Raw genomic sequence first — 23,515 nt, 5'->3', positions numbered from 1 at the left:
CTGAAGATATGGACATTCTAGCTTTTTAAAATTCAGAGTATGTAAAATGCTTCTGTGTGATGTCACACATATGACCAGTTATATTTGGCCTCTGACCCTAAACAAACATTTAAACCAAACAAAAAATGAATCATATGTACAGCACAAAACTATATACCTATAATGCTTTCAGAATTAGAATGTTTTCCACAATTTTTCATCTTTTTGGTCACACACATGACTAAGATTGTACCTTTCCTTTGTCGAACAAGCCTCAAACTCCAGCCACTGTGGCTCACAGGTGTTATTTAGCGAACTTTCAATTACATTTTTCTTATGGTTTTAGTTTTCTTGCATCTTAAACCTTTTCCTCTGATACTCCTTGCTGAAAGTCAATACTGTCCAAACCAATAATGCCTTTGCTAGAGTTCCATGGATAATCCCATAAATCACAGTAATAAAATAACAACTGTAATCATTCGGTGATGATAGCTCAGTTTTTCTGTTGGTTGACGGAAGACAAAAACAGAAAATACTGGAAATAATCAGCAGACCAGGCACCATTTGAAGAGAGTAGTAGAGTTAACATTTCTGGTACTTCTAACATGTTCTCTTTTTATTCAAGAGTCAAGACTGAAATTTCACATTCCAGCGCGTACTCACAGCCAGAGTATATGTTATTGCCGTTTGCCTTAAAATACAATGTGCTAGGGACAGTAGAAATGGTCTACCATTAACAGTCCCAGCAGAAGCAACAGAGTTGATAGGAAGTGTTTTTTTTCATGACAATGCCCATATCTTTGTAAAAGATGTATCCTCGTCATACTAGTTTTACTGTCGTCGTGTTGAGTTCCACTGTCTATTAACTAGTTATCACCTATCCCACAGCCAACAATGGACCATTGTGGGGACCACATTTCCTTTATAATCGTTGCTTTCTGCATATCTTCCATTAATTTGTCTTAATTACCGTCTATATCTCTCCATTCCCTTTCCCTTGGCACTCAGTACTAGTTTTACTGTCGTCGTGTTGACCTTATAATCGTTGCTTTCTGCATATCTTCCATTAATTTGTCTTAATTACCGTCTATATCTCTCCATTCCCTTTCCCTTGGCACTCAGACGGAAGAAGGATCTCTATCCGAAACATCACCTATTCCTTTTCTCAAGAGATGATGCGTGACCCGCTGAGTTACTCCAGCGTTTTGTGACTGTCTTCTGTACTCAATATCCATGATGAATGGCAATATACCAAAAGCCTTGTTTACTACCTTATCTACCAGAACGCCACTTTCAAGGAGTTATGTCCCTGTACTCCTCAATCCATCTTTTCTACAACCATTCCATTCACTGTGAAGGTCTTGCCCTGGTTTGACCTCCCAAAATGCAACACTCACACTTATTGACTTTAAACACATTTCGCCATTTCTCAGCCCACTTGCCCAGCTGATAAAGATCCTGCAGTCATTTCTGATAACCATAATCATAGCCTACAATACAACCTACTTTAGTTTCATCTGCAAAACCTGCCTTGTTGGTTCATCTAAATTGTTGGGCGATCCGATTGAAGAAGTGTACATTCATGAGGGAAATTGATAGGATTAATGCACAGAATATTTTTCCAAAGGGGAAAATCAAGAAATTGGTTTAAGATGGGAGGGGAAACATTTAATATTCATTTGAGGGGAACCTTTTCCACACGGAAGGTGGCAGATAAATGGAACAAGCTGCCAGAGGAAGCAATTAAAGCAGGTACAATAACGTTTGAAATACATTTGTACAGGTACCTAGATAGGAAAGGTTTTGAGGAATATTGGCCAAATGTGACTATATTAGACAGGGCATGAACGAGTTGGGCCAAAGGGCCTGTTTCCATGCTGTATGACTTCAACGATTTGCTGTGTAGAATTGGGATGTTGGGAAACTAATGAAACCATCAACAACAAATTATTCCTTCTTTCTCCCTACATCCGTCCCCATAGTCTGTAAGAATCCCATGCTAATCCTATGGCTATACACTGTCCCCAATTCTTAGTGTTAATACCAAGCCAATCCTACCACCCTATGTTTTCCCAGTGTCAATCCCAAATGATCTCACAACCCTGTGCTCTCCCTATACCCCAATTTAAACCCCAAACAAGACCAAATGCCCTGCTCTCTTCCTATTGCCTGTTTGGGCCTGAAAGTATTTTTTTTGTTGCATGGAGAATGGTTGATATTCGGAACTCATGTTCAAGAGATTTGGACCGACACTTAAATAGGCAAGAAAAGGCGGGAGTAAAAGAAAACACTGGAGGAACTCAGCACCACAGGTGGGGAAGGAAATGAGCAGACGATATTTCGGGTCAAGACCCTCAGATGATGCCTGACCTGCTGAGATCCTTCAGCAGCTGGTTCTTTTGCTCCAATTTCCAGCATCTGTGGATTCTTGTGACTGACAATATACATATGGACAGTGCAGAAAGAAACTGCAGCTGCTGCTTTACACCGAAGATATACACAAAATGCTGGAGTAACTCAACAGGACAGGTTGCATCTCCGGAGAGAAGAAATGGATGATGTCGAGACCCTTCTTTGGACTGTTCTTCGGAAGAAGGGTCTCGACCCGAAACGTTACCCATTCCTTCTCTTCAGAGATTCTATATAAGGATACTGATACCGATTGATGAAAATATATATGTATATATATATATATATATATATAACAATGTAATAAGCAAGAAAAAAGTTCAGTGTTTATATTTCAGTGTTTATATATATATATATATATATTAAAAAGTTCAGTGTTTTTATTTATATATATATATAAATAAAAACACTGAACTTATTTTCTCACTTATATTGTTTACAGTATACTATGTTTACATATTCCGTTGTGCTGCTGCAAGTAAGAATGTAATTGTTCTATCTGCGACATATGACAATAAAACACTCTTTTTGACTGAAGAAGGGTCTCGACCTGAAATGTCACAATTATTTTTTCCAGAGATGCTCTCTGACCCGCTGAGTTACTCCAACTTGTTGTGTCTATCTTCGGTTTAAACCTGAATCTGCAGTTCCTTCCTACACTCTTGATTCTCTGCGGGCAAATAGGATTGGAGAAGAGCAATATAAAAAGGTCGTTGTGGGATTCGTGGGCCAAAAGGCCCGTATCTGTGTTGTACGACACCATAGTTTTAAAACGAAACACCAAAAACATGAGCTTCCTTTCCCTTTGCATGAGTTGTGACCAGCAAAGATTATGCTCCTCTGTAATCTTTGGTGACAAGCAGCTCCCCCTCGTTGCACCACATGTGTTTGCCCGTCAGGCAGCAGTAGTAGATCGGCGCTATGTTTCCTTCCACTTCCGCGCCACTCGTGTGGTCTGGTAATCATGGCGACCGTGGTGGTGGTGGAGACGGCGAAACAATTCGAGGAGATTCTGGAAAAGGCAAAGAGGTAAGTAAGCGTGTCACTGAATGACTCCTTTCTCCAGCTTTCTGCACGTACACGCGAGTATCGAATGATAGAGAGTGTTGTGGGGCCAGGGTGAGCAGCAGGGACTGAGTTGTCGACTACTGTGTGCGGGCCCGATGGAGGCGGCGATGCCTGGTTTAGCTTTCATACAAAATAGTGTGTTGAAAAAGAAACAAACTGCCCTAGCAAAATTTATATGGGAACAGAACAGTATTTTGCACAAAGAATTCTAGCAGCTGGTTCAATGGATGCTGAGACCCCTGCACGTTGTTGAAGGCTAGAATATATTTAAAGAAAAACAGTAGCGCCGTGAGAGTAGGGTTTGAATGGTTAAATGTCGATTTTATTTATCATGACTGGATTGTAGAGAAGCTATGATTTTCAGTCGAGTACGCTGATCACATTTTTTTGATTGGAATGACAGCAAACCTGTTAACACCCTCTTTCATTACTGAAACTGGCAACAATTTCTGGAAACTGCACATCCGCAGTTAAAGACAGTAAACCAGTGGAGTTGTCAATGATTCCCTACTCCCCCATTGGGTGCGCTGTTTATCAGCTTGCTCGGCGATATTCTATGTGTTAAAAAGTGAGAAGAATCCTCCGATTGTTCTTGCTATAAAATACTCAGAAAATTTGTTTTGTTGTATAATTGGAGAGGCATCTATACCCGTGCAGAGAGACAGCAAGAAGAACACCAAAATTGTAAGAAAAAACATTGAAGAGTGTTTTAAATAAGTTTAAAGTGCAAAATGATACTAAGAATGTTGAAAAGTCAGGCCTAATGACCATGTCTCATAATGTGTGTAATAAGGTGGATGAATTAATCATGCAAATAGATTAAATAGCGTATGCAATAGTTGAAGGTAGACAAAAATGCTGGAGAAACTCAGTGGTTGAGGCAGCATCTATGGAATAGGTGATGTTTCGGGTCGAGACCCTTCTTCAGACTGATGGACTGATGATGATTAATAGTTGAGATCATGGAGACATGGCTAAAGAGGAACCAAGAAGAAGAACTGAAATCCAGGTATATGAAGGAAAAGAAAAACCAGGAAGGGTGGTAAGACTGGTTAAAACGATGATTAATGTATGTACATCAGATGACATGGAATTTATTTAAATAGTGTTAAGAAATGCCATGGGGCAAGAAATGTTAGTTGGAATTGAATGCACATGCTCAAACTAGTGATGACATTGAGGATGGGATGAAACAAGAAATGTTTAAGAAAGAACTGCTGGAAAAATCGAAGGTAGACACAAATGTTGGAGAAACTCAGCGGGTTTCTCCACGCAGCATCTATGGAGCAAAGGAATAGGTGATGTTTCGGGTCGAGACCCTTCTTCAGACTGAGGTGGGGGTGGGGCAGGAAGAGGATGGAAGAGGCGGAGACAGTGGGCTGTGGGAGAACTGCGGAGGGGAAGGAGGGAGAAAGCAAGGACGACCTGAAATTGGAGAAGTCAATGTTCATACTGCTGAGGTGCAGAAACATAGAAATTAGGTGCAGGAGTAGGCCTATCGACCCTTCGAGCCTGCACCGCCATTCAATATGATCATGGCTGATCATCCAACTCAGTATCCCGTACCTGCCTTCTCTCCATACCCTCCGATCCCCTTAGCCACAAGGGCCACATCTAACTCCCTCTTAAATATAGCCAATGAACTGGCCTCAACTACCCTCTGTGGAAGAGAGTTCCAGAGATTCACCACTCTCTGTGTGAAAAAAGTTTTTCTCATCTCGGTTTTAAAGGATTTCCCCCTTATCCTTAAGCTGTGACCCCTTGTCCTGGACTTCCCCAACATCGGGAACAATCTTCTTGCATCTAGATGTCCAACCCCTTAAGAATTTTGTAAGTTTCTATAAGATCCCCTCTCAATCTCCTAAATTCTAGAGAATATAAACCAAGTCTATCCAGCCTTTCTTCAGAAGACAGTCCTGACATCCCAGGAATCAGTCTGGTGAACCTTCTCTGACAATAATGTCCTTCCTCAGATTTGGAGACCAAAACTGTACGCAATACTCCAGGTGTGGTCTCACCAAGACCCTGTACAACTGCAGTAGAACCTCCCTGCTTCTATACTCAAATCCTTTTGCTATGAAAGCTAACATACCATTTGCTTTCTTCACTGCCTGCTGCACCTGCATGCCTACTTTAAATGAGTGGTGTACCATGACACCCAGGCCTCGCTGCATCTCCCATTTTCCTAATCGGCCACCATTTAGATAATAGTCTGCTTTCCTGTTTTTGCCACCAAAATGGATAACCTCACATTTATCCACATTATGCTGCATCTGCCAAACATTTGCCCACTCACCCAGCCTATCCAAGTCACCTTGCAGTCTCCTAGCATCCTCCTCACAGATAACATTGCCCCCCAGCTTAGTGTCATCTGCAAACTTGGAGATATTGCCTTCAATTCCCTCATCCAGATCATTAATATATATTGTAAATAGCTGGGGTCCCAGCACTGAGCCTTGCGGTACCCCACTAGTCACTGCCCGCCATTGTGAAAAGGACCCGTTTACTCCTACTCTTTGCTTCCTGTTTGCCAGCCAGTTCTCTATCCACATCAATACTGAACCCCCAATGCCGTGTGCTTTAAGTTTGTATACTAATCTCTTATGTGGGACCTTGTCGAAAGCCTTCTGGAAGTCTAGATACACCACATCCACTGGTTCTCCCCTATCCACGCTACTAGTTACATCCTCGAAAAATTCTATAAGATTCATCAGACATGATTTACCTTTCGTAAATCCATGCTGACTTTGTCCAATGATTTCACCACTTTCCAAATTTGCTGCTATCCCATCTTTAATAACTGACTAGCAGTTTCCCCACTACCGATGTTAAACTAACTGGTCTGTAATTCCCCGTTTTCTCTCTCCCTCCCTTCTTAAAAAGTGGGGTTACGTTTGCTACCCGCCAATCCTCAGGAACTACTCCAGAATCTAAAGAGTTTTGAAAGATTATTACTAATGCATCCACTATTTCTGGAGCTACTTCCTTAAGTACTCTGGGATGAAGCCTGGCCCTGGGGATTTATCGGCACTTTAATCCATTCAATTTACCCAACACCACTTCCCGACTAACCTGAGCCACCGATAAGTTAGATAAGCCACCTTATCCAATGGGATCCCACCACTGACCACATCTTCCCATCACCTCCCTTTTCAGCTTTCCACAGAGACTGCTCCCTCCATAACTCTCTGGTCAATTCGTCCCTTCCCACCCTTCCCACCCCCTTCCCTGGTACTTTCCCTCACAGCCGCAGGAAATACTACACTTGTCGCTTTACCTCCCGTCTTGACTCCATCTAAGGACCCAAGCAGTCTTTCCAGGTGCGGCAGAGGTTCACCTGCATCTCCTCCAATCTCTTCTATTGCATCCGTTGCTCTAGGTGTCAACTGCTCTACATCGGAGAGACCAAGAGTAGGCTTGGTGATCACTTCGCCCAACGCCGCACAGTTTGCATTAACCAACCTGATCTCCCGGTGGCTCAGCACTTCAACTCCCCCTCCCATTCCGAATCTGACCTTTCTGTCCTGGGCCTCCTTCATGGCCAGAGTGAGTCCCACCGCAAATTGGAGGAGCAGCATCTCATATTTTGCTTGGGTAGTTTACACCCCAGCTATATGAACATTGACTTCTCCAATTTCACGTAGTTCTTGCTTTCTCCCTTCTTCCCCTGCCCTTCCCAGCTCTCCCACTGCCCACTGTCTCCGCTTCTTCATTTCTTCTTCCCATCCCCCACCCCCACATCAGTCTGAAGAAGGGTCTTGACCCGAAACGTTACCTATTCCATCACTCCATCTATGTTGCCTCACCTGCTGAGTTTCTCCAGCGTTTTTGTCTACCATAAAACAAGAAATGAGTGTTGATAGCAGAAGATGTAACTGTGAATAACTTGAATAAGGATAACTTTCATTTAGCATTCTTAACAATAATGTGCAGGAGAAATTCATAGAATATATATAGCATGTTTTTCTAGACCAATGCACTGAGAATTCAATAAATCACCAGTGCCAATAGTGTGCAGAATAATTGAAAAAATGGCCAAGCAATAGTGGATATACTGGTGGTAATTTTTTTAACATTCTTTAGTCTATGGATCAATTCCCATAGATTGAAAATGTAATCCCACTTTTTAAGAAGAACAAAGCGAAGACTTCTAACGATCGATGATCCTCAAAGAAGAAATTCCTCTTCATTTAAATAGATGACCGCTTATTCTAAAACTTGCCCCCTCAGAGAAACATCTATTCAGCAATCACCGTGTCTATTCCACTTGTCTGTTGTTCCTATGTTTATGGATGTCTGTAAGATTACATCTCATTCTTTTAAAGTCCATTAAGCTATTACTCAGAGTACTGGCCCAAACAACTCAACATTTCTTTAGACATCAGCCCCTCATCCCAGTAATCAACTCAGTGTACCTTTAATGCAATTCCTCTTTTGCAATATTGTCACTCATTAAATTTGGAGCCAATAGTATTCTAGGAACAGTCTTATCAACACTGTAGAGATGCTTCAGAACCTTTGGTTCATACTCCACATTCCTTGCAAGAAAGACCAATGCTTCAATAGCTTTCCAATTATTGCATGCTACCCTCTTTGTGTTTCATTAGAGCATCTCTGATGAAGAATCTTTGACTTGAAATGTTAAGGCTTGTTACTCTTTCCACAGTTTGTACCTGACGCTGCATGTTTTGGGGATTTTCTGTTTTGATTTCAGATATGATTAATTTGTTTTGGCACATCTCATTCTACATTGCAACATTGTGATTAGTACAATTTCTGCAAAGGATAATTACTGACAGTGCCAAGTCATAACAATTTTCTAATTCATTATAATAATGATGATCAGGATTGAAGTGACCAAGTGACCATTAGCTGATGTTACAACATTTTCAAAGTTTGCATGTTGTGAGAGAAAATAAACTATAAAGGCAATGAATATACTTTAAAATAATCTTTAAAAATCTTCAAATTATAGAGGGGGAAAGGTTTGTGAAAGCAAAACGTGTCAGTATGAAGTTGTACAAAATGATTTTTTTTTTTTAAATATATATTTTTATTAGAAGCAAGCACATATCATAATAAAAACATTTCATGTATATCAGTCGTACATCAATAACTATCAGTTGTGTATTGACTGCTTCTAGTTTTTTTAATTTTTTTGTAGAAAGAGCAAGAGAGAAAGAGAAAAAAAGACAAAAAAAGCATGATGAGGAAGACTGGAATAATTTACTAATAATACATAATTCGAGATAGGTTTGTAAATTATAAAGTATAACTTTTCATCTAATCCTGAGTTCAAGCTTCAGTTAGGTTCCCGTGTTGAACCATTCTACCCCTTCAATAATCAATGAATGGAGACAAAATTCTGACAAAAAGTTCCTGTTTGTCTATTAAGACAAGTCTAATTCTTTCCAAGTGTAGGGTCTCCAACATTTCCATGATCCACATTTTAATTGTGGTGATTATAGGGCCTTTCCAAAATTTTAATATTAATTTTTTCCCAGTTATTATACTATAGTCGAGAAAGTTTCAATATTGCAAAAGAGGAAGTGCATGAAAGGTGCACTGAATTGATTACTGGGATGTGGGGCTGATGTCTAAAGAAAGGTTGAGTAGTTTGGGCCAGTACTCTGAGTAATAGCTTAATGGACTTTAAAAGAATGAGATGTAATTCAATACAGGTGCACAACCTTTTATCCGACAGCCTTGGGACCAGACACTTTTCGTAATTTGGAATTTGTCGGTCTTCGGAATGGAAATTTTTTAGCGTAGATTTTAATGGCTGGCTCAGTGGTAGAGTGCCCGGCTCATATCCGCAAGGTCGCGAGTTTGCGCCTTGATCCCGGCAGTTCCTCGGTCGCGAGTTTGAGTCTTCAGTGTAGTTTTTTTCTTGCAGAATAAATGTCTGTATGAAATGCAGTGTGTTGAATGAATTCCTGAATTTGTAAATGTGACCACAGCATTGAATCACCTCCCGCACTCATGTCACCCTAGCAGGGCTACATGCCCTAAGGCGGCCTAAGGCGACATTTTCACACTCTTATATCCGTGTGCAGCAGAGGCGCCAAACGTGAGCTTTGGTGTGCAGACGACATCCTGGAAAAAATGTCCGGTATCTTCCAGGTAGGCGATATACCCTCCCGGGCAATATACCCTCCACTTCTCTTGGTGAAGGTGATTTAGTTCCCCTTTCTTCCAGGACTGACCCGAGGTTCCGCTGTCACCTCTGCGGGCCACCCTCGGTGAACGCTCACTCAACTTTGTCTTGGGATTCCTACTCTCCCACGCAATGTAGCCTCACCTCTTTTATGAATGGGGATTTAGTTTCCCTTTCGTCGAGGACCGACCGGAGGTTCCGCTGTCACCTCTGCGGGCCGCCCTCGGTGAACGTCCTGTCTCCCTGTCCCTGGGATAGCAGGGGGTGTAGGTGGGGTGAAACTGAAGGGAGCGACAATCTGCTGCTCCCTGCCCGCTGAGTTAAAACGTTCCCACGCAAGACTCACGATACACTGTGTATCGTGAGTCTACCGTGGGAACGTTTTAACTCAGAGGGCAGACAGCAGCATATTGTCAATTATTAACCCTCCCGCGCAATAGACCCTCACCTTCTCTTTTATGAATGGGGATTTAGTTCCCCTTTCTTCGAGGACCGACCGGAGGTTCCGCTGTCACCTCTGCGGGCCGCCCTCCGTGAACGTTTTCAAGGACCTTTTTTCAAGGACTGAAAAAATGTCGCTATTCGGAGGTTTTCGTTATTTGGATCTTCGGATAAAAGGTTGTGCACCTGTACTCCGATAGAATCCCTAATGCAGATCTAGCAATTATCTCGTTAGATGCTGAAAAAGCATTTGATCAGGTGGAATGGTCATACCTATTTTCGGGGATGGAAAATTTTCAATTGGGGGAGAAGTACTGCACATGGGTTTCCATACCAGGGCATCGGAGGTGTCCTCATTCTTTAGGAAATGGGGGTTTCCCTCTTCCATTATAGATGAGGCTCTCATTTGGGTATCTTCGATATCCCGCAGCTCCGCTCTTGCTCCCCCACCCCCATTCGTAACAAGGACAGAGACCCACTTGTTCTCACCTTCCACACCATCATCCATAAGATAGCCTCTGTATCAGATAACCTGGAGATCAGATCGGGTGGGGCTGTGTAAGCCAAGATGAAAGCTGTGACTGTGTGAGTTAATACAGAGAACAACAAATGTAACCTCTTAATAATGTGTCGATATCATTATTACTTCACATCTGCGGCCAGGATGTGACAACCCCCTCCCCAGGTACTTTCCCCTGCAACCGCAGGAGATATACAACATCTGCCCCTTTACCTCCCCCCTCGACTCCATCCAAGGACCCAAACCGTCTTTCCAGGTGAGGCAGAGGTTCACTTGCACCTCCTCCAACCTCATCTGCCGTATCCGCTGTTCCAGGTGTTAACTTCTGTACATCGGCGAGACCAAGTCCAGGCTCGGCGATTGTTTCGCTGAACACCTCCGCTCAGTCTGTCTTAATTTACCTGATCTCCCAGTTGCTCAGCACTTTAACTCCCCCTCCCATTCCAAATCTGACTTTTCTGTCCTGGGCCTCCTCCATTGTCAGAGTGAGGCCCAGCGCAAATTGGAGGAACAGCACCTCATATTTTGCTTGGGTAGTTTACACCCCAGTGGTATGAACATTGACTTCTCGAACTTCAAATTGCCCTGGCTTTCCCTCTCTCTCTCCCCCCATTCTCAGTTCTCCCACCAGTCTTACTGTCTCCAACCACATTCCCTCTTTGTCCCGCACACTTCCCTGACATCAGTCTGAAGAAGGGTGTCGACCTGAAATGTCACCCATTGCATCTCTCCAGAGATGTTGCCTGTCCCGCTGAGTTACTCCAGCTTTTTGTGTCTACCTTCAAGTTATGCTTATGTTATCTGGGAAGGGGGTCTATCTACGCAGTGTTATGTAAAGTATTGGTCTGCATAGTTAAAGGAACTTAATGGACTGAAAGCCATTCAGAGAGATTTACTGGATTGATACCTGACATTGTTTGTTTGTCGTGAGGAAATATTGGATTTGGTAGATATGCAGAGGATTTGTCGTGGTAGAATCTTGAACTGCAAGTCATTGTTTTAAACACAAGTGATTGTTGATTTGAGGGCTAAGACAGTTTTTGTTTGAAGGATGTGAGTCTTTGTAACCTTCTTTAAATGGCATTAGAACCAGAGTCTTTGCATATGTTAAACTCAGATAAACATATTATTTGATAAACAAGGGGTAAAAGGTTACTGGGCAGTGCCCAAGAATGCAGAGTTGAGGTTACAATCAGATCAGCCATGATCCTGTGAAATGATAGAGCATGCTTGAGGAGCCAACTGTCTTAAGGGCCTGTCCCACTTGGCCATCATTCGCGCGCCATTTACGCGACCTGCTAGCGTGGACGGGCGCATGGAGTGGTGTGAAGTAGTGTGGAGTGGCGTGGAGGAGTGTGGACTTCGTCCTGCACTATATCTTCGTGCGCCACCTGCCTGTCGCGTAACTGACGGTCAAAGTGGGACAGGCCCAAGACCTTGGCGCAACGCAACGTCTCACCTCCAACAGCAGCAGAAGCAGGCAAACGATCGCCGAACTCGGCCTGGAGCTCACGGCCATTGCGGATCCGGATCTGCCCCCACTCCTACTCCCAAAGAGCGGGGCCAAGATGATTGGAGATAGACACAAAATGCTGGAGTAACTCAGCAGGACTGGCAGCATCTCTGGAGAGAAGCAATGGGTGACGTTTCGGGTCGAGACCCTTCTTCAGACAGAAGAAGAGTCTCGACCCAAAACATCATCCATTCCTTCTCTCCAGAGATGCTGCCAGTCCTGCTGAATTGACGTCACGTGCTCCAGACGGCTGTTCGGAGGCATGATGACGCGCGCGACCATCACGCGTCAGTCACTACCGGCATGTCACGTAAATGACTGCCAAGTGGGACAGGCCCTTTACTCCTGCACCCAATTCTTGTGTTGATGTCTAATTCGTTTTGATGTGGGAAGCCAGCTTGAAAAAATGGTAGAAGTGGATATTATCATGGCTTTTAAAAGGGAATTGCATGAATACCCACAGGAGAAAACATTTATATAGCTACAGGAAAATAGCTTGAGAGTTGTTCTTACAAAAAGCTGGCCTGCATTGATTAGCTTTGTTGTACTGTAATCATTCCCAGTCATCTTTCTCTAATTAAGTGTTAGGAAGGCTAAACTTATTATCATCAGCTCTGTCACAAATTTCATAATCAATTCAAACCCCTCCTGGTAATGTCTCTGTCCATATTAGATAATTTTCATTCTATGCATTCTCTTTTCCTAAAGGGCCTGTCCCACTTGGGCGACCTAATCCGCGAGTTCTAGTGAGTTTGCCCTAGACTCGTACTTGCAGTATGGTCGACACGAGGTCGTAGGAGGTCTTCGTAACTCCTTCATGCTCGCAAGTGATCTCCGTGTACTCGACGCCTCAGCTAGTTTGCGGTGTTTTTTCAATATGCTAAAAAATGCCCGCGAGTAAAAAAAGGTCGCCATGGAAAAAATCTATACTTTTTTTACTCGTAGGTTTAGTCGTAATAGGTCGGCATGTTAGTCATAGGTAATCAAGGGTAGTTGAACGTAGTCGTAGATAGTCTTCATCATAGTCGAAGGAGATTGAAGGAGGTCGTCTTCACTCTCCACTATTTGGTGTCTAATTATCCTGAAGTTCGTCATAACTAGTTGAAGCTGGTCTTCAACATATTCGAAGGAGGTCTTCTACATGGTCGAAGGAGCTCTTTTTTTGTCATTTTTTCAAACTCTTCTAAATTCGCCAATTAGGTCGCCCAAGTGGGACAGCCCCTTAAGAAGTGAATAATAGCTAACCAAATTTCCTTCTCTCAGAAAGACCAGCTGTTTTCAGTCCTCTGATATATTTTCGTATTTGTATCCCAAACCCTTTCCTTGCCACCTTGATTCAGATATTCCAATTTTCCTTTAGTTGCTCTCTGCCATCCAAATTCTGGATCATATAAAACTCTTAATAAAACCATTTTCAAGTATTCACATTAACAAACCATCTCTTAGCACTGAGGAGAATTTCACCATTTGATATGTTGTTCCCTCACGGTATGCAATTGCAAAACAACTATTTCCTCTTTCATTCTTTGAAGCTTTGTAGCTCTTGCAGTACATGTGCTGCAATACCTTGACGGTGAGATGAGTACATGTGCTGCAATACCTTGATATTCACCTTATTCAAGATTCAAGATTCAATTTATTTGTCATTTGGACCCCTTGACGTCCAAACGAAATGACGTTTCTGCAGCCATACATTACAAACAAATAGACCCGAGACACAACATAATTTACATAAACATCCATCACATTGCTGTGATGGAAGGCCAAAAAAACTTATCTCTCCACTGCACTCCCCCCCCCCCCCCCCCATGTCAGAGTCAACGTCAAAGTCCCGCGGCCATTAAAGTCACGCCGGGTGATGCAAGGTTGCACACCGGGTCTTGATGTTAGAGCCCCCGGCGTGCGCTCGCAGAGTCCCGCGGCCATTCCAAGCCGCGCGGGGCGGTGCTGTAAGGCCCCGCTCCAGGAGCTCTTCAACCCCGCAACTCAGGCGGGAGAAGTCGCCGTTGCGGGAGCCCTGAAAAGCGGTCTCCCTCCAGGGACCCGCGGGCTCCCGGTGCTGCCGTCCGCCAGACCCGCAGTTGCAGCCTCCGAATCTCCAGAGGTCGGGCCGCAGCAGCGCTCCACCACCGCTCCACCCGCTCTGGACTCGGCCAGCTCCGCGACGGTGAGGTGAGTAGTCGGCACCAGAGCCCCCGGTCTTCCTGTTGGAGGCCGCTCCACTTGCAACCCCAACAACAATGGAGACCCGACAAAGAAAAGGTCGGGTCTCCCGTGCAGGGTGAGATTTAAAAGTTACCTCCTCCCTCCCACCCCGCCCCCACACACACATACCCCAACAAAAAATAACAAAAACTACATAAAAACATAGACAAAAAATAATAAATAAATATAATAAAAAAATTAAAAAATAATAAAAACGCAGAGGGGCTGCAGAGGCCGCTGCTGATGAAAGTCGCGCTGCCTACCATTCCTTACTGGTATTCAGATTTCATAAGTCGCAGGAGCAAAATAAGGCCATTTGGCCCATTGAGTCCACTCCGCTATTGAATCATGACTGATCTATCTTTCCATCTCAACTCCATTCTCCTGCCTTCTCCTCATAATCTTTGACATCCTTACTAAGGCAAAATCTGTCAATCTCCGCTTTAAAACTACCCAAGGACTTGACCTCCACTGCCATCTGTGGCAATGAATTCTTCAGATTCACTCTGAGTAAGTAAATTCCGCCTCATCTCTTTGCTAACAGGACATATTTTTATTCTGAGGCTATGCCTTCTGGTCCTCGATTCTCCCACTAGTGGAAACATCCTCTGCACATCCACTCTACCCAGGCCTTTAAATATTTGGTATATTTCAATAAGGGCCCCCCTCAACCTTCTAAACTCCAGTGAGTACAGGCTCAGTCAAATACATTCATCATGCGTTAACCCAAACATCCCTGGGATCATTCTTGTAAACTTCCTCTGGTCCCTCTCCAACGCTAGCACATCCCTCCTCGGATATTGGGCCCAAAACCGCTCACAATGCGCCAAATTTCCAAACATTGCTCACGCACATGAGCAATTTATTTTATTTCTTCCAGTCTAGCACCATATATATTGTGAACTTATTGTGGAGCTTTCTGCAAATGGGAGAGGTGGAGTGCAGATTTACTGATGAATGTGTTAAATAAGCACAGGCCCTACATGAAATGTGTCCTCAAAATTAATTTTGTTGATGGTCAACTTTCTGCTGGGCATTTTAGTCTTGGCTTCAACATTAACAAGTTCATAATCCGCATAGACTCTTGGTTTCGCACTGGCAAATATTATGATAATTTACCCTTTTTCACAACTGCCTATCATTTGTCTTCTCTCTCCCATAATCCCATGCTCCTCGGTCTGCTTATCTTTCTACAGCTGTGTTTAACACTAATACTGCAACAATATTAAAGAAAAAGACACAAGTGGATATTGCTATGAATACTATAACACACCTTCATATCTTTTTTAGATGTTATACAATATTTTTTTAACTGAACCAGGTAAGCGAGAAGGGAATGTCAGAAACATGGCCCCAATGAGTATAAACAAAATGTGGCAAAAGGCCACGGTGAGTTTAGCATCGCAGCAAGGGGATTATGAGATTACAGGAAGAGTGGGAAATAGAACCAGGTAAGTCAGATGCCGAACTGCTTGGACTTCTGAAAAATCGGATCGTAAATTATCAGATTTTTATTTTATGACGGAATGAAATATCAAATGGTGAAATTATCCTCAGTGCGAAGGGATGGTTTGTTAATGTGAATACTTGTAAATGGTTTTACTCCGTTTTAGATGAGCCAGAATTTTGGTGGTAGAGAGCAATAAAGCATCTAAATTAACTTTCAAGCATCACATCATGTTTAATTATTCTGTTTCTGTAGATCGCTGGTTGTGGTACACTTCTGGGCACCATGGGCTGAGCAGTGTATGCAAATGAATGACGTTTTGACTGAATTGGCCAAAGAATATGCACATGTTATCTTTGTAAAGGTAAATCTCATGCCAAAAATCATGTACATGCTTAAATGTTCAAAGCTTTAAATAGGGTATGATATTTTATATTTTTCTGTCATTGAAATGTATTTTGTGGACCATAACCCAAGGAATCTGTTTCCTCTCTTATATTAAGACAATAGATCATAATGAAGATTGAATGAGCAACCAATGTGTAGAGTCTTTGTCAAAGCACATCCACGATTGAATTGAGGAAGGCAAACAAATGGCGTGTTTGAAGTATTGTTCATAAAGTTGAATGGTGGGTTCAACAGATTGGAAAAGTATGGATAGCATAAAGGGAAGGATTGCACAGGAGAGCTTATTGAAGGCTCCAGAATGAGAAATCGGATAGAAAATTTAGTAAGTGATAAGATCAATCGTCAGGCAATATGGGGACCAAGTTGAGAAGGGGGATGGTGAATACAGAACCGAAGATATATTTGATTGCAAAGCAGTGTACGAAAAAAGGTGGATGAGCTTTTACCATGTTTAGAAGTTAGCAGGTACAATGTTTTGGGCCTCATAGTCGTGGCTGAACGATGATCTGATCAGAGAGCTGAACATCCAAGGTTACACATCAAGACAGGCAGGTGGGCTTAGGAGGTGGCTTTGTTAGTAAGGAGTGAAATCCAATGCTTACTAAGAAACGACATAGGATCTGAAGATGTAGAATCCTTGTGGGTCGAGTTCAGAAACTGCAAGGATAAAATGACTCTGATGAGAGTCATATAAAGGCCTCTGTATAGTAGCCAGGATATAGGGTCAAATTATATCTCCTGGTGTAGTTTGTACCCTACATCCTGGCTACTATTCATGTAAGAAAGGCAATGTTACAGTGGTCTTGGGGGATTTCAATATACAGGTGGACTAAATAAATTGGTGCAGGATCTCAAGAAAAGGGATTTATAGACTGTCTACAAGATTGCTTTTAAGAGCAGTTTGTGGTTGAGCGTACTCGGGAAAAGGCAATTCTGGATTTGGTGTTGTGCAATGAGTAGATTTGATTAGGGACCTTAAGGTGAATAAATCCCCAAGAGGCAATGATCATAATATTATATTCAGGGAGAAGCAGAAATTGGATGTACCGGTATCACTCTTGAGTAAAGATAAGCAGAGAGGCCTGAGTTAGGAGCTGGCTAAAATTGATTGGAATGGGACCCTAGCAGGAATGATGGTGGAGCAGCCACGGCAGATGTTTCTGGGAGTAATTTGGAAGACGCAGGACCTTTCATCCCAAAGAGAATGAAACATACTAAGGGAAGAATGAGGCAACCGTGGTTGCCAAAGGAAGTAAAAGGCAGTATAAAAGCCAAAGAGAAGGCATATAATATGGCAAAGATTAGCAGGAAGCTATAGGATTGGGAAGCATTCAAAAACCAGCAAAAGGCAACTAAGAAAGAAATAAAGGGGAGAAAAAATAAAATATGATGGTGGCTAGCTAGTAATATAAAAGAAGATACCCAAAGTTTTTTTCCAGATATATAAAGAGTAAAAGACAGGCAAGAGTCGACATTAGACTGCTGGAATAATAATAATAATATATTTTATTGTCATTGCACATAAGTGCAATGAGATTTGGGTATTTGACGCTGACGAAGTAGTAATAGGGACCATAGAAATGACTGAATAAAGGGCCTCTCTAACGTGGGCGTTATTTGCGTGTCATTTACGCCAGTAGTCTAGCAGTACGACAGTCGCACGCCAAGTGCTCTTACGACAGTCACGCGCCAAGTCTTGCTTCTTCTTTTGGAAGCCATTTGCGATGTTGTTGTACATAGTTCGATCTCCGTGGCAAGGATTTTCCCAGTGAAAATTTATCAAAAAAACTTGCGCATTATACCCCGGTGGTCACTGGTGCAGCGCTCAAATGTTGCGCCGACCGCGTACGGGCGGCGCATGGTTACGGACGTTGACGCACAGTGATGCATAATAACTGAGTATAGGCAATGTTCGTGCATCACCGTGCGTAAGCATGCGTCACCACGCTCTACACATACGCCGTTAGTACGTCAGCGTGCGCAAGGGATACGTCACGCAGGTGGCGCGCAAGGATTTTGAACATTCCAAAAGCCTGGGGCGCCGCACGTTACAGCGCATTACTGCATACGCCACCACGCCATACACACGACATGACCAATTTTTAGGGTGTCACGTAAATGACGAGCAAATGACGTCCAAGTGGGAGAGGCACTTAAGTATTTTGCGTCAGTCTTCACTGTAGACTACACCAGCAACATGCTAGAAATTCAAGAGAGTCAATAGACAATAGGTGCAGGAGTAGGCCATTCGGCCCTTCGAGCCAGCACCACCATTCAATGTGATCATGGCTGATCATCCACAATCAGTACCCCATTGCTGCCTTCTCCCCATATCCCTTAACTCTGCTATCCGTAAGAGCTCTATCTAACTCTCTCTTGAAAGCATCCAGACAACCAGCCTCCACCACCCTCTGAAGCAGACAATTCCACGCACTCACAACTCTCTGTGTAGAAAAGGTTTTTCCGCATCTCCATTCTAAATGGCTTACCACTTATTCTTAAACTATGGCCCCTGGTTCTGGACTCCCGCAACATTGGGAACATGTTTCCTGCCTCTGGAGTGTCCAAACCCTTAATAATCTTATATGTTTCAATAAGTCAGGGGAGAGAAGTGAGTGCCGCCACGATTATGCAGGAAAATGTGCTTGGAAAGCTGAAAGGTCTGAAGGTAGATAAGTCACCTAGACAGGTGAACTACACCCCAGGATTCTGAAAGAGGTAGGTGTAGAGATTGTGAAGACATTAGTAGTGATTTTTCAGGAATGCTCCCAAAGGACTCGAAAATCGCAAATGTAACTCAGCTGTCTGAGAAGGGAGCAAGGCAAAAGAGAGGAAATTATAGGCCGGCTATAGACTCAATTCTGTAGTTGGTAAGATTTTAGAGTCCATTATTAAGGATGAGGTTTTGGGGTACTTGGAGAAACATAATATAGGCCAAAATCATCATGGTTTTGTTGAGGGGAGGTCTTGCCTGACAAATCTGTTGGAATTCTTTGAGGAAATAATAAGCTGGATGGACAAAGGAGAGTCGGTGGTTGTTGTTTACTTGGATTTTCAAAGGCCTTTGCAAGCCTGCTAAACAAGATAGGAAGCCATTCATTGCCACTGACTGCTGTGGACGACATCATTGAGTATTTTTAAAGCGGAGATTGATAACTTCTTAATTAGTGAGGCCCACAAAGGTTAGGGGGAGAAGAAAGGGGACTGGGGTTGAGAAGGAGAAATAGATCAGCAATGATTAAATGATGGAGTAGATTGAATGATGGGCTGAATGGCCTAATTGCGCTCTTATGTCTTATGATCTCATGGTCTTGAAAGAGAATCATGTTAAGTTTAATATTCTCAAAATGTTATTATTAACCAGGGATGTCAGTTGGATAAAGTTTAGGTAGTTGCTGAAGAACAAGTGGAAAATCAGTGTAAATCTGACGAATATGACAAGGCATTGGACTCCACCTGTTAATTGATTCCTCGGGTCACAAGATCACAAAGCCGTGACTGTGATTTTAACGTGATAAACTCAAAAGACTCCGATGCAGAATATTCTATAGGAAAGAAGCTAAGCATAATATATTGCAAACGAACAGTTGAATATAGTAAATATGGGCAAAATTAAATGTTTTGGATCAATTGTAATGAAGTAAAGGGTGGAAAATCCTGAACATTGTTGATGAGTTAAAAAAAGAATAAAGCAAGAACAGAGTATTAGAACTAAATTCTGGAAATTTGTAATATGAGATATAAAGTCGCCTTCACTGAAAGAATGCTTTGGCTTGGACAAGTTAGTGAATTCATTCTTTTGGGTTAAAACATTTTTGGAAGATAGTAAGATTTAAAAAAAAAAACCATTACCCTCATAATATCCATCAAAATGAACCGAACCAAAGAAAGAAAAAATTAAAAAGATGCTGGTGGAGTAGTTTGTGTCATTTCCGTTAATAAATAATATTACCAGTTTAAATAATTCTGGCAGTTTGTATCATTTAGTTGGGAAATTGATTTATTAACAGAAATATCAACTATTTGTCCTGGCCCAACCGCATTGACACTGGAGCGTGAGAAATTGCAGAGAGTTTTGGACGTAGCCCAGTCCATCACACAAATAACCCACCACCCCTCCAATCGATTCCACCATGCTGTCTTGGCAAAGCAGCCAGCGTAACCAAAAAAGAATTTTAGACCACTCACCCTGGTTATTCTCTCCCCCCCCCCCCCCCCCCCCCCCCCCCCCCCCCTGGTGTTGTGCAGTAGATGCAAAAGCTAGAAAACACATACCACCAGATTTAAGAGGGTTTTATTTCTCCGTTATTACCAGGGGTTTTTTAACACTCTGCTAAAGATTAATTCCCAATCTACTTCGGCTAATTCAGTTTGAATAATTACTTTGTTTGGAAGTTTATTTTAGGTGATTGATGTTTTGTTGTGTTTTGGAAATATATTCTTGTTAATGATATTTGAAGAATATTTGGTTGTTCTGCAATGAAACAAGTTTATTGATGAACTTTTTTTTTTACAGCTTGAAGCTGAATCTGTTCCAGAGATATCTGAGAAATTTGAGATTAGCTCTGTGCCAACGTTCCTGTTTTTTAAGGCAAGTGTTTATCGTTTTTGAAATTTAACGTAGAACACATTGAAGAAGCTAAACACTAGTTGGTTGTTGTCTAATTTTGAGGTTGTCGTAGATACCAGATTCGATGCTTCCTGAATTTTCTAGAGAAAAGAACCTTGATGGACCACAAAGAGGCTATATAAATAATTTATTGCACTATCTTTTGAAATGTTCTTTGGTTTAAGGCAGTGCCATTTTTTTTCTGGCAGTACGCACTGTTCTGTATACCGGCACTTCTAAAAAGTAAAACGTAATTATTTTGTTTTCTGGCAATGTCATGAATGTTTATTAATGGTGCACATTGGTGCCTTTTTGTTTATAAAAATGCGCAGGCTTTGGAGCTGAGCTTTTTATTGTAAAGAAAAAAACACATTTTTACAGAATACAGTTTGAAAAGGTGTTGAAAATGTACAATTTAGAACTATTTACTATCAACTTTTCTGTAATTCTTTTATAGTATCTATTTTTAACAACCCCCGGGATTTACTTATGTGACAGCGTTTCCTATTGTCATGGTTTTGAATTGGTAAAGGTATTCCAAAATTCAGTGGTTGGGCATAGTTTACCTTTTGCCTCTTGTTATATAGTGCGCTGTTGCACATTGTAGAATCCATAAATGCAGAAAATAAAAACTGATTTTATGTGATTTATCATTATCATGTCACAAGATCTTTTGGGTAAATTGAAAGAATTTCATGTCACCAATCTTCAACAGTCGGTCATTATTGCTTTATATAATACAAAATGAAAAGTTACAGGTTCATTAATGGAGAACATGTTTAAAAAATATTCTCTTTTTTCCTACTCATGCATGGCTAGAAATTTGTGGTCTGACTTCTAAAGATAATCCAGGAAGCGGAGGGGCACCTTACACGTGAATAAATGAAAAGGAATGATGGTAAAAGACACACAAGTCAATTCAAACACTTATGCGGCAAATGGACATCACAATCCATATGCTCTTCACATGCCAATATCTATGTAATCACTGCCAACAATACTGATTCCAGGCTCTGATTTTGAAGCTGTGAAACCATCAGATGAAACCTGTTTTTCCATTATAGAGTCATACAGCATGGAACAGGCCCTTTAGCCCAACTAGACCATGCTGACCAAGATGCCCCATCTACACGTGTCACATGTCCACGTTTGGCCAATTTCCCCCTAAACCTGAACTATCCATGCACCTGTTCAAAAGTCTTTTAAATGCTGCTATAGTACCTACCTCAACTATGTCCTTTGGCAGCTTATTCCATATACCCACAACCCTCTGTGTGAAAACGTTGTCCCTCAGGTTCCTATTAAATCTTCCCCCTCTCACCTTAGACGTATGTTCTCTGGTTCTTGATTACCCCTCCTTGGGTAAAGGACTCTGTGCGTTTCTCCTATCTGGTCCCTTCATGATCTTATCAACCTCTATAAGATCACCCCTCATCATCCTGCGCTCCAAGGAATAAAGTCCTATGCTGGCCAACCTCTCCCAGTAGCTCAGGCCCTCTAGTCCTGGCAACATCCTTGTAAACCTTCTCTGCACTCTTCTAGCTTAACAACATTCTTCCCATAACAGGGTAATCAAAACTGAATACAACACTCCAAATGCAGCCTCACCAACGTCTTGAACTTTCCTCAGAAAGATCAAATAATTCATGTTTTTAAATGAAATTCTTGGGTCAATTGAGAAATTAATTGGTTATGCTTCAATAACAGTTTAATTTTCCAAATGTTGGATTTTACATTTCCTTTAGCATTGAATTGAAGGTCAGACTCCTGCTGAAGGCTCGCGATGCCGCTTTCAGATCTGGCAACGCTGAGGGATACAGCTCATCCAGGGCCAATCTGAAAAAAGGAATTAGGAATGCTAAACTCAATCACAAACGGCAGATCGAGGAGCATTTCCAAAACAACTCCGACCCCAGGCGCATGTGGCAAGGAATCAAATCCATTGCCGATTACCATAAAGTTAACCCCCCCCCCCCCCCCCCAGACAACGCCTCCCTTCCTGACGAGCTAAACCACTTCTATGCTCGCTTTGACCGGGACAACAAAACTCCAGCCATCAAAGCTGCTCCACCCCCGAATGAACAACCCCTCAGTCTCTCCACCTCTGCTGTACAAGATGCACTGAGCAAGGTGAATGAGCACAAAGCTGCCAGCCCCGATGGCATCCCCGGGCGGGTGCTCAGGGCATGTGCTGGACAACTATCCCTGGTCTTCACTGACATTTTCAATCTGTCACTGGCCCAGGGTGTCGTCCCCACTTGCCTCAAGACCTCAACCATTGTGCCAGTGCCCAAACAATCAGCTACAGGGAGTCTCAACGACTTCCGCCCAGTGGCACTCACCCCTATCATTGCTAAGTGCTTTGAGCGGCTGATCTTGTCTCACCTCAAAGCCAGTCTACCCCCCACACTCGACCCCCATCAGTTTGCCTACCGGACCAACAGGTCTACAGAGGACGCCATATCGGCGGCCCTACACTCTGCCCTGACCCACCTGGACAGCAATAACACCTACATCAGGTTGCTGTTCATTGATTTCAGCTCCGCCTTTAACACTGTCATCCCCGCTAGCTTGATCACCAAACTCAGCGGACTTGGCATCTCCACCTCCCTCTGCAATTGGACACTGGATTTCCTCACCAACAGACTGTTAGGGTCAACAACCTCACCTCCTCCACTATAACACTGAACACCGGCGTGCCACAGGGCTGTGTGCTCAGCCCTCTCCTCTACTCCCTCTTCACCCATGACTGCATCCCT

General features: G+C 42.6%; 1 protein-coding gene across 1 annotated transcript in view; it reads left to right on the top strand.

The window, feature by feature from the left end:
* Positions 1 to 3,260: 3,260 nt before the first annotated feature.
* glrx3 (glutaredoxin 3) overlaps positions 3,261 to 23,515 on the top strand; it is a 31,865-nt gene continuing 11,610 nt past the window's right edge. Inside the window, exons 1-3 of the mRNA XM_055646671.1 lie at positions 3,261 to 3,417; positions 15,995 to 16,103; positions 20,664 to 20,738. Coding sequence (XP_055502646.1) covers positions 3,353 to 3,417; positions 15,995 to 16,103; positions 20,664 to 20,738 — 249 coding nt within the window. The 5' untranslated portion in view covers positions 3,261 to 3,352. The remainder of the gene's footprint in view (positions 3,418 to 15,994; positions 16,104 to 20,663; positions 20,739 to 23,515) is intronic.

The sequence above is a fragment of the Leucoraja erinacea genome, chromosome 15 (genome assembly GCF_028641065.1).
Source record: "Leucoraja erinacea ecotype New England chromosome 15, Leri_hhj_1, whole genome shotgun sequence".
NCBI lineage: Eukaryota > Metazoa > Chordata > Chondrichthyes > Rajiformes > Rajidae > Leucoraja > Leucoraja erinaceus.
This window is presented reverse-complemented; position numbering and strand designations above follow the sequence as displayed.